The sequence below is a fragment of the Protopterus annectens genome, chromosome 14.part0, assembly GCF_019279795.1.
Source record: "Protopterus annectens isolate FY-2018-M chromosome 14.part0, PAN1.0, whole genome shotgun sequence".
NCBI classification, from domain to species: Eukaryota; Metazoa; Chordata; order Ceratodontiformes; family Protopteridae; genus Protopterus; species Protopterus annectens.
In genome coordinates, this window is record NC_056748.1 from 696,828,905 (window position 1) to 696,841,273 (window position 12,369).

The window sequence follows — 12,369 nt, forward strand, 5'->3', positions numbered from 1 at the left end:
AAGAAATACAGTATAAATGGAAATCCTTATGAGGTATTTGCTTCCCACAAGTAATACAATTATTAACTTTTTCTGACATCGGTAAAAACCAAGAAAAAAGTTTCCCCAACGGGGTACTTAGCTTTAGTGAAGACTTCGGTTCTGAAACTCAAACTCTAATATTTCAGTAGTCGGCCAACCGGCACTTGCGGAATGCTTCTACTTCGGGCACTGCGTGGCAAGAAAGACTAAAGAAAATGGCGTCGTCTGCATGTTTTATACCCCTGAGGACCTGACGTCATGGAAGAGAAGACAGCAACCGACGCAGGACCTAAGACTTTGGAATTCAGGCTGGCTGAGGGCAACCTGCCAGCAGATTACCCTAATGTAATGACTGCAACAGTGAAACACGAAGAACATCTACAGCCTTGGTAACTGTCTCAAAGAAGTCCACCAGGTTTAGGAGGCATGATCTGCCCTTAACAAAGCCGAACTGGGTTGGGTCCAGTGTTTGGAGGTTCCCAATGTCTCTGTTAATGAGATCCATGATGATGCGCTCCATAGCTTTGCAGACCAAGCTAGTCAGGCTTATAAGTCGAGGCTTCTTGACCCATTGGGACTGGGTTGTTGTTCTTGCTGAACTATCTGCCTCAGCCTCTGACACTTCTCTAATGGCCCTTCTCAGATTCTTTTAGTCAAAGCACCATGGCATCCTGACATTATATCATCTGAGGAAGAAGGATCAACATTTACAGGGAAAATGTCTACTAGTTTGGAACTAGGGAGTTAAGAGCTGTTCCTCAGTTTAAATATTTTGGAAAAAAAATACAAATACTGAAAGCAGCAGATCCATTACATAAAGCTTTGGCAAGTATTTTCACCTATTACTATTTAGAATTCTTCAGAACAATCACATAACAGGCAGCTTACTTATACATTCAAGTGTCATATGACTTACAAATCATGCGAGTTTCATTTAGACAATGAAATGAATAAAACCATTCATTTTACATCCAAAAACAAAAAGATAAACATTACATGCACCACAATTATAAATAAAATACTAACACTCATACATACACACATATATATATATATATATATATATATATATATATATATGTGTATACACACACACACACACACACACACACACACACACACACACACACACGGAGCTTTTCTACCAGGGCCTCTACTGAAATGGGCACCTACCCAGTCACTTCCACAGTAATCAAATGAAAAAAAAAAAAAAATAATAAATGGACACACACATGGAAGTTTTGCTTTTGAGTTGTATGAAATGACAGTAAGTCAGGCCCTATGGTCAGATGTCTGTCTGCAGTATAATTCTCACAATTTCTGATTGATACTGCAGCACTAATGCTATCAGTGATCATTTACAAAAATGCCACAAAGCAATAACTATATTCAACTAAAGTTTCTGGGAGTATGACAAACGTTTCTCTACTTACAATACAAATTATCAAACTTAAAAAGTGGCACAGCAAATGCAATATACACTTGTTGTATCTTTCGGCTTTTCCTGGTTAGGGGTCGCCACAGCGGAACTCCAGTCCGCTAATGATTGGCAGCAGATTTTTATGTACCGAGTTGCCAGCCCTGACGTACAACCTTCAACGAAGGTACGCCCATTCACGCACGTCTCCCCACAGAAGACGCTTTAGCTGAAAATCGAACAGGACGTCTTACTGTGAGGCGACAACGCTACCGCAGCACCACCACCTACATAAAAACAAGAACTAGCAACCACTTTCTTATAAAACAGAATGACATAAAATAAAAAGGGGGTGGCACAATGGTGAAAGTGGTCTGTACTGCTGCTCCATAATGCTTGGCTCTCCAATTCATTTCTTGGCTAGGATGTTATAGGTGGGGACTCTGCATATCCCTCCCTTTGGACATATGGGTTTTCAATAGGTGGTCTGGTTTTCTCCTACATTTGAAATACATGCTGTAGCTGAACACTGGTGTTGCTTTAAACTGCCCACAGGTGAATGTACTGTATAAAATGGGTAAGTATGTACGTTCTGCAAAGGATAAAGGATTGGTATTCTGTTCAGGATTAGTTCGTCTGCCTTATTCCCAGTTAGTGTTGGTATATGCTCCCATTCTCTCAAGTTCTTGCAGTGGATTAAGCAAGAAAGCAAAATGAATGGCTGAATGAATTAACAACAGTGAGAAAAGGGGTGAATAAAAAAAAGTCCCCAGCAAAACAATACACAGACATGTACATTAGCACTCAACACTATACACAATAAACTTAACACAATAAACTTATTTTTTGTGACAAAACACTATCAGTCATGGGAAAACCCTTCATTACCCACATCCAAACATGTTCCTTCTACAGTGAGGCTATCATAAGTAAATTGTATGCATTGACTTATTTGTTGCTTGTAACTGCAATGAAGTCCAGTGTAGAAGAAAGACTACCACAATGAACCACTAAGACTTCTCACCCATCCGAGACTCTTCAGCTTCAATTATTCTCTTCACAGACTCCTGCATCAAAAGCACCTGTGGGTAAAACAAATACAAATCTAAAAGTAATTTATAGGATTCCAGGTATGGCTGTCACACCTGGGACAAATCAAATAAATAGACATATATTTTTTATGAAAAGATAGTACATTGAATATTACATTTGTTTCTAAATATAACAGAACACTCACTGTACAAGTTGATTTGTTAGGGGTACCTCCTTGATGGGGCTTTGGTTGATTATGACTTCTCTACTAGTAGGACTTTTGCATGCTTTTCAGGAAATTTCTTCATGGCGTGTGGGGGGGTACAGGATCCATAACTAAACCGTGAAGCAGTAGTGAGTAACACTACAAAGTGTGATCAATAAACTACGTTTGCTTAACTTAACAATGAACCAACACCACTTTAACACTTATTAAAGCACTTTTGCAGTGAGATTTGCACCCCTCCAATGTAGGGATGCATCTTTGCTACATGTACATACTAACTCTTGAAAATGCTGTACCTCTGAGATAAAAGCATTGTCTGACACCACAATCATAATCTTAACATAGAAATTACAACACTCACTGATTACTGGTGCACTTATCGGTGTTGAAGATTACTGCATCTCCCTTCTGCCCAGTACCTGTTATGCAAGATGCCAGCTATATAACTACACTCATCTGTAACAGTGTAAATCTAAAAATAACATTACTAAAACAAGTGATACAAAGATATATATACTTGCTGCAAGGGATGGAAAACTATTCATCTGCAAGGGGGTGGAGGGGGTAAGGGACTCACTTGCCCAAAGGTTCCTGGACTTCGTTAATTCCAATGCCATGGACCAGCTGGTTGACACAGCCACAAGGGGCTCAAACATCCTCACCAACACAGGGGACCGTTGCACCATTCCCAGTTTGTAGCCATCCCTGGTAAGATCTGACCACAAATTAGTCTCGCTAGAAGCAACTATAAAACAAGACCCCCCCCCCCCCAAGGAACAACTAGATTAAAAAACTTCTCCAAGGCCAATTACATCCTTTTACGTGATGGCATAAATAGCTTCATAGCTCCTCCCCCCACTAATGGAACAGACACCTATGCTGAGTTATACACGAATGCATTACACAAGCACCTGTACAACTGGTATTGACTCTCTGTACCTGACGGAATGAAAGCAAGATCTTCAAGGAAAAACAAACCTGCCTGGTGGATAACTGCCATTAATAGGCTATACAATGGTAGAAAGAAACTGCTGTCTAAGAGTAGGAAGAAATGGTCTCAAAACTGGAAACACTTCCTATTCAACTTAAACAAGCAAATAAGACTCCTAGTAAAGTCCTCCAAAGTGAACTATGAATCTAAATTAGCTTCCCTAACCAAGGACAACCACAAGACATTCTTTAGTTACATCTGTAACCTCAAAGGTAAGGCCCAGATTTGTGCTAAACTAGTAGTTAAATGGTACTACATATACAGAACCAGTGGATATAGCAAATCTATATCCTCGTCCCCACCAACTACACCCCTAACACCTATCCCCCACCTAGTATCTCTGAGGAGCAGGTCTTAACTGCCCTCTCCAAGGCCAAAAACACAGCCTCTAGGGGACGGGACAACATCCTGGGTTGTGTTCCAAATGGGTTAAAACAGGAATTAGCATCACCATTGAGAACACCTTTCAAACACAGCCTAAGCCCTGGCTTTGTCCCAGAGGAATAGAAGGGAGCTACAGTCATCCCTCTGCACAAAGAACGTGCCATCCACAGACCCTGGGAAATATAGACCCATTAGCCTGACCACCCTTATCTGCAAGGCATGGAAAGAATCATCATAGACCTTATTAACGAAGATATAGGACATCTCCAAATGCTTGACCCTGCCTAGTCTGGCACTGTCAAGGGGAGCTCATGCCTGTTAAACTTGGTGGACTTCTTCAAGACAGTCACCAAAGCCTTAGACTAGTGCAAATTTGTGCATATGGCCTAACTAGACTTAGCCAAGGCCTTTGACACAATCCCCCACTCAGGCATCATTGATAAACTCATCCAGCTGTGTATCGCCCCATATATTGTCATGTGGGTTGCAAACTGGCTCACTTATAGAACTCATAAGGTCAAAATAGGGGACTTTACCTTCTCCAGCAAACCCGTAACCAGTTGTGTTCCAAAGGTATCAGCTCTGGGACCCCTACTGTTCAGAAACTACTTCTCAGAAGTACAGGCTAAAACTGAAGGACTGTGGCTGACAAAGTTTGCTGATGACTGCAAACTGGGAGCAATCATTGAAACCCCTAGCAATGTCAACATCCTGCAAGAAGGTCTTATGCAGACTAATGAGTGGTGCCAAAGTCATGGTCTTAAACTTAATGCCAAAAAATGCATTGTCATCCCCTTCATCAAGGGTGATGTTCCTGCAAACTACCACATCAACAGCAATACCCTAAAGCACACAGTCAGTGGTAAGAGATCTGGGCGCAACCTTACCTTCGACCATCGTGACTCTCAGTGGTAAGAAGGGCATTTTATATTGCTCATAAGTAAGGCCATGCTTTCAGAAAAAAGAGGTTACAACGCTGCTTTACTGGAAAGGCTCACCCAGATTCTGCTACAGTTTGCTGTGAGAGAAAGGTTAGTTTGCTTGTTATTTGTTGTGTTTCGTATTACTTTATTGCCTTTTTCTATTTTGTATACTGTGATTTGTTTTCTTTACACTGTGTTTTACTTGTATTCTGCTTTTAAATGCATACTAAAACTTGAATAGAGACCACAGCTCTGTGTCTTGTGAGTCAGACAGAAATTAGAAGAGGTCAATTAAGGAGTCACACATAAGTTACACAGGTCAGCTAAGGTTAATCATCTGTGAACTGAGGGGGTGGAGCTAGGAACTAAACTTTCTATTTAAGGGGTAAAATAAAACATTTCCGAGCTTTACTGGAAAGGCTCACCCAGATTCTGCTACAGTTTACTGTGAGGGAAAGGTTAGTTTGCTTGTTATTTGTTGTGTTTTGTATTACTTTATTGCCTTTTTCTATTTTATATACTGTGGTTTGTTTTCTTTACACTGTGTTTTACTTGTATTCTGCTTTTAACTGCATACTGAGACTTGAAAAGAGACCACAGCTCTGCCTCTTGTGAGTCAGACAGAAATTTTTCCCACCTGGTTAGTGTTGTGTGGTTAAACACCACTGTCTTTGTGTGGTTAAACACCACTGTCTTTCTAGTTTGCCTGCCACTTATGTTAATTTGACCATATATCTCATTTCCCCTCTGTTTTTACTGGCTGGTGTAAGCACAAATTATCATTTTGTGAAATCACTCCCCTTCAACTATTTAAATTTATTGGCTATCCTACTGTATTCCACAGTACCAGATTACAAAAGTGACCACCCCCTTTCAATCTATCTTGCTGTTTTAAAAATAGTGACTCTCCACTAAAACTTAACTTTTAGACAGGTAAAACTTAAGTTACCTACTTTCACATCTAACTCCTTTAGTGCACACGGCAGTATTTAGGATAAACCATTTTTTTCATCTTACCTTTAAGCTTCTATTGCAAGACCACCAGTTATTGTAGAGCCCACTTTCTGCCTCTCAGTAGTCATCTTGGGATTAGTGCTTCTGTTTTCTCCTAGTGAGAGAAGGAGTGCAGTTACATTATTTCCTGGAGACTGCTGATCACCAGAAAGCTTAATAACTGCTTAATAGGTGACAGCTTAGAATCTGTGCTTATATTCTGATCCTAGTGAGAGTAGGAGCAGAGTGCAATGATTAATGACTTTTTCTGGTTGGAGAGTAAGTGTCTGTGCTTAACATACCTGATTGGTCTGGTTGCTCTTCAAGGCAACTACCAGAAAAAGGCTACAAGCCTGCAGACCCTTGCATCATCTGGGACAAGACTGTGGAACAGCAAACAGGCCGGGGCCTGCTTCTCCTCTTGGGACTGGTGCTAAAACTAGCTAGCTTTAGCTAGAACTAGCCAGTTTTTTTAGTTTCAGCACTCAAAACTGTTTCCTTGTGCTCAGCACTTGCTCAGAACTCATTGTAAGCACTAAATAAACTACAAATTACTACAGCACTCGACTTTCCTCACTTGTCAAGAGGAAAACAGGACTTAGTACTTAAGTTAATAAGCACCTATCCAGGCATGTCCCATAGGTCAGCTCCCGGTGTTTTCTCCTGTTCACCTGATGAATCTGGGAATGATGGGGCAATGTAGCAATTGCCTCATGTACACTGACAACCCTCTCCTCCTACCACCCTGAAAGAATAATAGTAACTGTTGCTAGAATGATTATTAGTTTGAATAAAAAGCTGCAAGAATGATATGAAATATAAAGGGTTAATTTAGGAATAGTATAAAATGCTGAAAAATAGAAAGTATTAAGAGCGCTGGCATAGCTTAAGTAGATATTGGCATCCATGTAAAGGAGTATGTTATTGAGAAAATCTGCAAAAATAACTGCAAGATTGCAGCTGGAAGGACATCAACGAAGTAAAGAGATGTAACATCAAGCAAGATACAGTTAGAACATCAAGTTTCAGATAGTGCTGGAACACCACGTTTCAGATAATGCAAGACTGAGTTTGTTTCCCTGGACCACCAAACCTGAAAAAGAATCAAGGACAAATCATAAATTAGAAGAACAAAGAAAAGTGTTATACAAAGGAAGATTGTAATACATCAGACTAAGAAAAAAATATCAGGCTTTTGGTATAAATATGAGTGTGTATAAACAAGCTTTGGGAATTTGCCATAGAGAGCTGACAGCATCTGTGTTGCATGCTTGTAGATCCGAAAGGAAAATGTAATAGTAAAAATGCGTATTAACTGAAGCAGTTTATCTCACTGCACTTATTGTACTTAGTACAATACAGTAATAAGACTAGTTGGTCACAATAAACAGTTAAATATACTTTGGTATGCTTGCATGCAAATGCAAGTAACAGCAAGAAACCAACAGAGGACGTCAAATAATTCTTCACACCCAACACTACAACCTGTGAGAGATGCACTTATACAGCCAAACTGGAAGTCAAGCTCTCTCCAGCCAAAACTGGACTAGACAGTCAAGAGGAGAAGGTTAACGCATGCACCACACCACACTCAACACAATGTCCTTCAAAACCCACACTACTAAAACCCACACAAAGAAACACAAAGCACACACCGACATCCACGGAGGCACTTAAAAAAAATCTGCCCAGGCAACAGAGACCTCCCAAACTGAAATGCAGACAACCACCACCCCCGAAAACTACCCAAATGATACATAGCCCACAAAATGAGTGTGCCACTCAACCTCAGCCCATAAGGCAAAACAACGTATCCAACACACTAGTCATAGGTGACTCTACGGTCAGGAACACTGATGTCCCACTCACTAGGCTAAACAAGGAGAAAGTTACTGTCAGCTGCCTGTCGGGTGCCAAGATCCATCACATAACGCATGCACTCAGGTCACTCCAAAAGTACAAATACGACTCTGTCATTGTCCATGTTGGTGTGAATGACCTGAGACGTACCTCCCTGGGCTACATGAAAAGAGACATGGAGGAGCTCTCAGATCTTGTAGCCCAGGCAGGTATGACCCTAGCCCTGAGCAGCATCCTGCCATCGCCCAGAATGATACCACAGTACAAGGACAAAATGACTGACTTCAACAACTGGCTAAGCTTCTGATGTCATTCTAAGGGAATCCAGTATCTGTCTGCCTGGGACGACATTGTCGACAGACCACGATGTTTTGTCAGAGATGGCCTGCACCTGTCGCCCCTGCGATTCCGGATACTGGCTAAGGCTCTTGCCACTCCTATAGTGCCTTTTTTAGGCAAGGTTCAAATGCTAAATTCACCACCGTGACAGGTACAAGCAAGCAAACTCTGAGGGTAATGCTACTCAATGATAGAAGTCTAAATCTCAAAATACACGCACTCGAGGCATTCCTTAAAATAGAGAACATTGACATCTGTGCAGTGACAGAGACCTGGTTCAAGGCTCCAGAGAGCACCCCAGCATTACCAGGCTATAATTCATACCACACCTTTCGGCCAACTAACCTGGACCGAAACACTAAAGGCGGAGGCATGTCCATATTCATTAAGGATCTCCGCACCTTCAGGCTAGTTGCTCAACATAATGCATCCGAAATTATCCAAGTGCAACTAACATTGGGCAAGACTGCAATCTGGGTTGTAGCTTGTTACAGATCCCCCATCATGCCCCAGGATTCGCACTCTTCATTTCTTAAGATATTGGAAAATATTAAGGTACAACCCAATACCTTAATTATGGGCGATTTCAACTACCACACAATCAACTGGGAAAGCTACTCATGTACCAACTCATTCGCTCAACGTTTTCTGGAATTCATAAATTCCAATGCCTTGGATCAGCTTGTCCACATCCCCACCAGGGGCAGCAATATCCTGGACCTGGTGATTACCAATATGGGTAACCGGTGTTCCACATCAGAGGTCATCTCCTTGCTGGTCAGATCCGACCACAAGCTAATCATCCTCTACATCCATATCCCACCCCCTATTAAGGAAACCACCACCAAAAACTACTCCAAAGCCAACTTCATGCTTCTTAAGACAGAAGTGGCAAACTTCTCGGCACCCATGCAGATGGAAAATAGAGGTACGTCTGCTGAATCTTACACAAATACACTGTATATGCACATACACGAGTGCATGGATCGAGCCATGACCAAGAGAACCAAGACGCTATCCTCCAAAAAAGGAAGCCAATCTGGTGGTCCCCTGCCATAAACAAACTCTACAACAGAAGGAAGAAGCTGCTGCAAAAAAGAGTAAAATCCCAAGATTGGAGGAACTCCCTTGGTTAGCCTCAGCAAGAAGCTGAGATCCCTCATAAAATCCTCCAAAGCCAGTTATGAAAATAAAATCACCACTGATTCCAAAGACAACCACAAAGCATTCTACAGCTATGTCAAGAATCTCAATGGCAACATTCAGATCTGCTCTGAGCTACAGCACAATGGCACTAAATATACAAAACCAACAGATATTGCCAACATCCTGGCAGATAGGTTCAGTGCTAACTTTACCCCCCTCTCACCCTCCAAAGGGCCCATCTTAATACCGAAGAATGCAAAGCCCCTGTAATCATGGATGAACAAGTAAAGACTGCACTCTCCAAAGCCAAGAACACAGCATCCATTGAACCAGACAACATCACAGGCTGCTTACTGCACGAACTAAAGAATGAACTGGCACCCCACCTAAGTACCATGTTCAATCATAGCCTCCTCTCAGGCTATGTGCCTACTGAATGACACACAGCGACGATTATCTCACTCCACAAAGGGGATGTCACCACGGACCCTGGAAACTACCACCCTATTAGCCTGACGAACCTGGTCTACAAGGCCATGGAACACATCATCTTGGAGCTTACAAACAAAGACATAGGTAACCTCCAAACCCTGGACCCCATTCAGTTTGGGTTTGTAAAAGACAGATAATTCCTATTAAACCTGACTGACTTCTTTGAAGCAGTCACTAGAGCCGTAGACGAGGGCAAGGTAGTGCACACAGTCTATCCTGACCTCGCCAAGGCTTTTGATATCATCCCCACTCTGGAATTATAGATAAACTCACTAAACTGGGCATAAAACCCTATTTCACAAGATGGGTGGCCAACTGGCTCACTGACAGAACCCACAAAGTAAAAGTAGCTGACTCTAAGTCCAACTTCAGACCAGTGACGAGTGGAGTACCACAGGGTTCGGTCCTGGGTCCTCTCCTGTTCAGCATCTACTTCTCTGAAGTGCAGGCCAACACAGAAGGTCTTTACTAACAAAGTTTGCAGATGACTGCAAACTGGGAGCCATAATAGAATCACCTAATGATGTAGACATTCTACAAAAGGGGCTCACAGAGACAAATGCTTGCTGTCAAAGTCATGGCCTCAAGCTCAATGCCAAGAAGTGCATTGTCGTCCCCTTTGGGAAAAACTCGGTACCTATGAACTACCACATAGGCGGTAGCTCACTAAACACAGAGTGTGATAAGAGGCCTCGGGACACAGGTGGACAGTAGTCTCTCCTTTGACAACCACATTGTCACAGTAGTCAGGAAATCCTTCTATGTGGCACACCTCATCACAAAAGGGTTCTCTAGAAAAAAGGAGGTTATTGTTCCTCTCTACTCATCCCTCATCAGACCCATTATAGAGTACAATGCCCCATTTGGCATGCAACTCACAAGACACCTACAACAATTGGAAAGGCCACAAATACCTCATTAAGAGGACTACCAGCCTCAAACAGATGCTATACGCAGACAGTCTCAAAAAACTCCAGCTCTTCTCCGTCGTAAATCGCCTACTTAGAGGCGATCTCTGCCTAACATACAAAGCTATGTCAAACCCAGAGCTGTTGGACATGCTACACTTAAAGAAATCCCAATCTCTACGAATCACACACTCCAGAGACCCAAACCTTGTCACCACAATAAACAGAACATGCTGGAGGGAAAGACTCCTGACACAGAGACTTCCCATACTCTGGAACAAACTACTCATTCATGTCAAGCAAAGCTCCTCATTGGCCCTCAAAGAAAATCCTTGATGACTGGATGGGAAATAGAAAACTCACCCCGGGGATCACTTCTGTGCCACTGCGTGACAGGGGCACAGGAAAATAATTTTCTTGGGTGGCGAAAGCCAGGGAACCTTTTTGGCTAGGCTTATATAGCCCCCAAGACCGATAGCCTAGTACCTGCCTACCTATGAAGCTATGTACTCTTCCCTCATCAGGCCAATAAGAGAGTACAGCACTCCTTTTGGTACGTTCCTTTCCAAACACCTGCAGTAACTGGAGACACCACAAAGATTCCTTACAAAGAAAATTCAGGGTCTTCCAGATCTGTCTTATGTGGGGAGACTGAAATCATTGACACTTTACTCTGTCATACAGACTGCTTAGAGGCAACCTGTTCCTTGCATATAGAGCAATCTCTAACCAAGCTTTAATGTAAATGCTGCACATTTGCAAGTCAAATGGCATATGAGTCACTTGCTAAAAGGACCTTAACTTAGTATGTGACATTAACAGAACTTAATGGAGAAAAAGATTTGTTTCCTAGTGGTTGCCCCACCTTTGGAACAAGCTTCTTGTTCATGTTAAACAAAGCCCCTCGTTAGCCCTATTTAAGCGCAATTTTGACAACTGGATGGGTAACTGGAAATTCACTCTGGGGTTCCACCTGTGTTCCTCCTGGACAGGGGCAATTAAGTGCTGATTTTAGTGTCTGCTTGAAACCAGACACCCTTGGGAACATGGGTTGAACTTGGCTAAGATTGTAAGGGCCCTGGGGTCGTTAGCCTAGTAACCTCCTATGATCCTATGGAACAGATTTCTGACCCATCAATAAAGGCCCTCTCAAACCTCAACTAATATGAAAAAGTGGGCTGAATCCTAAGCAAGAGGAAGGTAATTCCCAAATGTTGACCTACTCTGACTTATGGACTACAAAATAATACTTTGAAAAGGTATGCAACAAGGACCAAATGGTGATAGCCCAAATGTTAGTAATAGTGCCAGTCTTGAAACAGAAAAGGTAGCCACCACACCTACTTAGTGGGTTCTGAATGACTGACAGCAAAAAGTGGTGCAAATGACATTGTCCTTATGGGCAATCTGCTTGGCAACTCAACACAGCAACTGGTCTGCCCTCCTAAGTTTATGGACCTAACTCAGGTAATGCATTAGGCGTTGATATAAAATGGAGGAGTGAAGGTTTCTCTCTCATCCCTCCAACTTCTGCTTCCACAGGAAAAACAGGATATGTATAGACTGGTTCAGGATAATATAAGAAACCACCTCAAGGACAAAGTGTGGGTTTATCACAGGGACACCCCATGCGTGTG

General features: G+C 42.2%; 1 protein-coding gene across 3 annotated transcripts in view; it reads right to left on the bottom strand.

The window, feature by feature from the left end:
- The window catches only part of DNAJC11 (DnaJ heat shock protein family (Hsp40) member C11), a 1,614,167-nt gene that overhangs the window by 353,369 nt on the left and 1,248,429 nt on the right, over positions 1–12,369 (bottom strand). For all 3 annotated transcript variants that reach the window (XM_044056434.1, XM_044056436.1, XM_044056435.1), the window contains one exon: positions 2,463–2,520. In XM_044056434.1, coding sequence (XP_043912369.1) covers positions 2,463–2,520 — 58 coding nt within the window. The remainder of the gene's footprint in view (positions 1–2,462; positions 2,521–12,369) is intronic.